Source organism: Priapulus caudatus, unplaced genomic scaffold, assembly GCF_000485595.1.
Source record: "Priapulus caudatus unplaced genomic scaffold, Priapulus_caudatus-5.0.1 Scaffold4914, whole genome shotgun sequence".
NCBI classification, from domain to species: Eukaryota; Metazoa; Priapulida; class Priapulimorpha; order Priapulimorphida; family Priapulidae; genus Priapulus; species Priapulus caudatus.
This window is the reverse complement of record NW_014581975.1, coordinates 1,353-4,226: the sequence shown is the minus strand read 5'-3', so window position 1 is coordinate 4,226 and position 2,874 is coordinate 1,353. Positions and strand designations below refer to the sequence as shown.

The 2,874-nt window shown below is 49.4% G+C and overlaps 1 protein-coding gene across 1 annotated transcript; it reads right to left on the bottom strand.

The window, feature by feature from the left end:
• Positions 1-1,054: 1,054 nt before the first annotated feature.
• LOC106819883 (zinc finger protein 154-like) lies at positions 1,055-2,868 on the bottom strand (the record flags this gene model as incomplete). The annotated part of the gene is made up of 3 exons (XM_014824458.1): positions 2,716-2,868; positions 1,607-1,714; positions 1,055-1,175 (listed from the first exon to the last, which is right to left on the bottom strand). Coding segments are annotated over exons 1-3 (382 nt in total), but the record flags the coding sequence as incomplete, so codon positions are not given.
• Positions 2,869-2,874: the final 6 nt, after the last annotated feature.

Sequence of the window (2,874 nt, the reverse complement as noted above, 5' to 3'; positions counted from 1 at the left end):
CAGCACAAACCATGTACAATACCGGAGCATAATGCACACTGTCAGTACAAACTATGTACAATACCAGAGCATAATGCACACTGTCAGTACAAACTATGGACAATACCGGAGCATAATGCACACTGTCAGTACAAACTATGTACATGACCGGAGCATAAAGCACACTGTCAGTACAAACTATGTACAAGACCGGAGCATAATGCACACTGTCAGTACAAACTATGTACAAGACTGGAGCATAATGCACACTGTCAGTACAAACTATGTACAAGACCGGAGCATAATGCACACTGTCAGTACAAACTATGTACAATACCAGAGCATAATGCACACTGTCAGACTGTCAGTACAAACTATGTACAAGACCGGAGCATAATGCACACTGTCAGTACAAACTATGTACAATACCAGAGCATAATGAACACTGTCAGACTGTCAGTACAAACTATGTACAAGACTGGAGCATAATGCACACTGTCAGAACAAACTATGTACAATACCGGAGCATAATGCACACTGTGCAGTACAAACTATGTACAAGACCAGACCATAATGCACACTGTCAGACTGTCAGTACAAACTATGTACAAGACTGGAGCATAATGCACACTGTCAGAACAAACTATGTACAATACCGGAGCATAATGCACACTGTCAGCACAAACTATGTACAAGACCAGAGCATAATGCACACTGTCAGACTGTCAGTACAAACTATGTACAATACCGGAGCATAAAGCCTGACAGTATATAATAATATTAATAAGTAGTATATACATTAAGTAGAGCCTATGGTATGTCATATGTTGGAGAGTGTGTAGAAGGCATGACTTGTAGCATCAAAAGTAATGTCGACATCAGATAGCCAAAAGTTAGGAGAACAAGATCTCCCTGTGTGCCTGCATGACTGCCTGCGTGCATGCGTTTATATGCATGTGCGTGCGTGCGTGCGTGCGTGCGTGTGTGTGTGCATGCATGCATGTGTGCGTGCGCGCGCGTGCGTGTGTGCGTACGTGTGTGTAGGTTGTGTCGTCAGGTCTCCTCACAGACTCACCCGTGTGCACGCGCATGTGAGCACGCAGGTTGCTGGAGTGGTAGAACGCTTCGTTGCAGAGCTCGCACTCATGCTGCCGGTCGCCGCGGTGAATCTTCTGATGCTGCTTCAGCGCGCTGCCCTGCAAAGACACGCATCATCGTCACGTTCGAGCAGAGACGTCAAGATGAGAGACGATGCTACTGTCGGTGGACACACATCACCACGTTACGTAATGTTACGTCACGCTACGCCACGCTACGTAACATTACGCCACGTTACGCCATGCTATGTCACGTTATGCCACGCTACGTAACGTTATGCCATCCTACACTATGCCACGCTACGTCACGTTATGCCATGCTACGTAACGTTATGCCACACTACGTAACGTTATGCCATGCTACGTAACGTTATGCCACGCTACGTAACGTTATGCCACGCTACGCCGCATGCTTACCGTTAACGATTAGATGGTATTCTTACCGGTGCAGAACGCTTCGATCTGCGTGTGGGCAATTTGACCGTTTCTCGGACTGGTCCGTTGGGCACGCTCTGACGCGCAGCACTCACCTGTGTGAAACATTCGTGGCATTTCTTACACCTGTACGGCTTGTCTTTGGTATGGATATTCATGTGCTGAAATAGGTCCCACCTTTTCGAGAACGACTTGTGACACACCTGCCATGTGAAGCATGAACACGAGCACCCGTTAACGCTACGTTTACATCTAACGCCATCCGTTACGAGAGAAACTATACGAGCGCTGTTATTCATAGATCAGTGACCTAGACAGCTACTGTGCGTGGATGCGAGGTGTTTTGTTCCCCAACCCAGGTGAGGGGACGGGGCGCAGTGGGAGTTAGTATGGGTGGTGGGCTTCCCTCCAAGGTCAAACTCAGGGTCACAACTTGAAACCCCAACAGAACGACGCGGAGCAGAGACGAACGAGATACGCACCCAGATCGAGACTGACGAGAGAAGGAGAGAGAAGAGAGAGACAGAGAGAGACGAACGAGACGGCAGAGAGAGAGATCAGAGGGAGCAGGAGAGAGAGAGACGAACGGAGAGAGAGAGAGACGAGAAGACGAGAGACGAGCAGAGAAGCAGCGACGGAGCAGACGAGAGAAAGAGAGAGCACGACATGACAAGAGGACCAATCTATGCTATCCAGCGAAGAGTATACCTACGAAAAGAACAACGAGAAAAAGAACATAAGATCAGATAAATTCAGAATGAGCGACGAGACGAGAGTGACAGAGACAGAGAAAGAGACCGACGATGATAGCATCCTAGCCTGAGAGACTCTCCCTAACGAGGCACGCCTCTCAACGAGACCCCGCAGACGTACCTACGACACCCGCATGACAAGTCAAGACATACTGAATTCCGACGCAACACCATAGAGCTCCGTCAACTGAGCAGTCCGGCACGACTGTCTCCAGTCTGCTCGTTCCACGACCGCGAATCCCCCGGAAGATGAGACATGAACCCACGTAAACTACAGAAATCGCAGCAACAAACTCGAACACGAAGACCACCGCGAAGCACTGATCCGCGAAGAGACACACCCACACAAAGAGCATGAAGACGAGAAAGAGAGAGGAGAGCAGAGAGAGAGAGAGAGAGAGAGAGAGAGAGAGAAAGAGAGAAAGAGACACACACAGAAAGGGGAGACTCACCTCGCAGTCGAACTCCTTGCTCTCTCCGTGCACGCGATCCGATGCTCTCTCAGGGTTGCTGGGACTGCTTACAAGCCCTCGCCGCACTCGGTGCACATATACGCGACTCGCTCGCTGCCGTGAGTCACCAGAGATGCTGCATTCCAGCCGCATGCGATA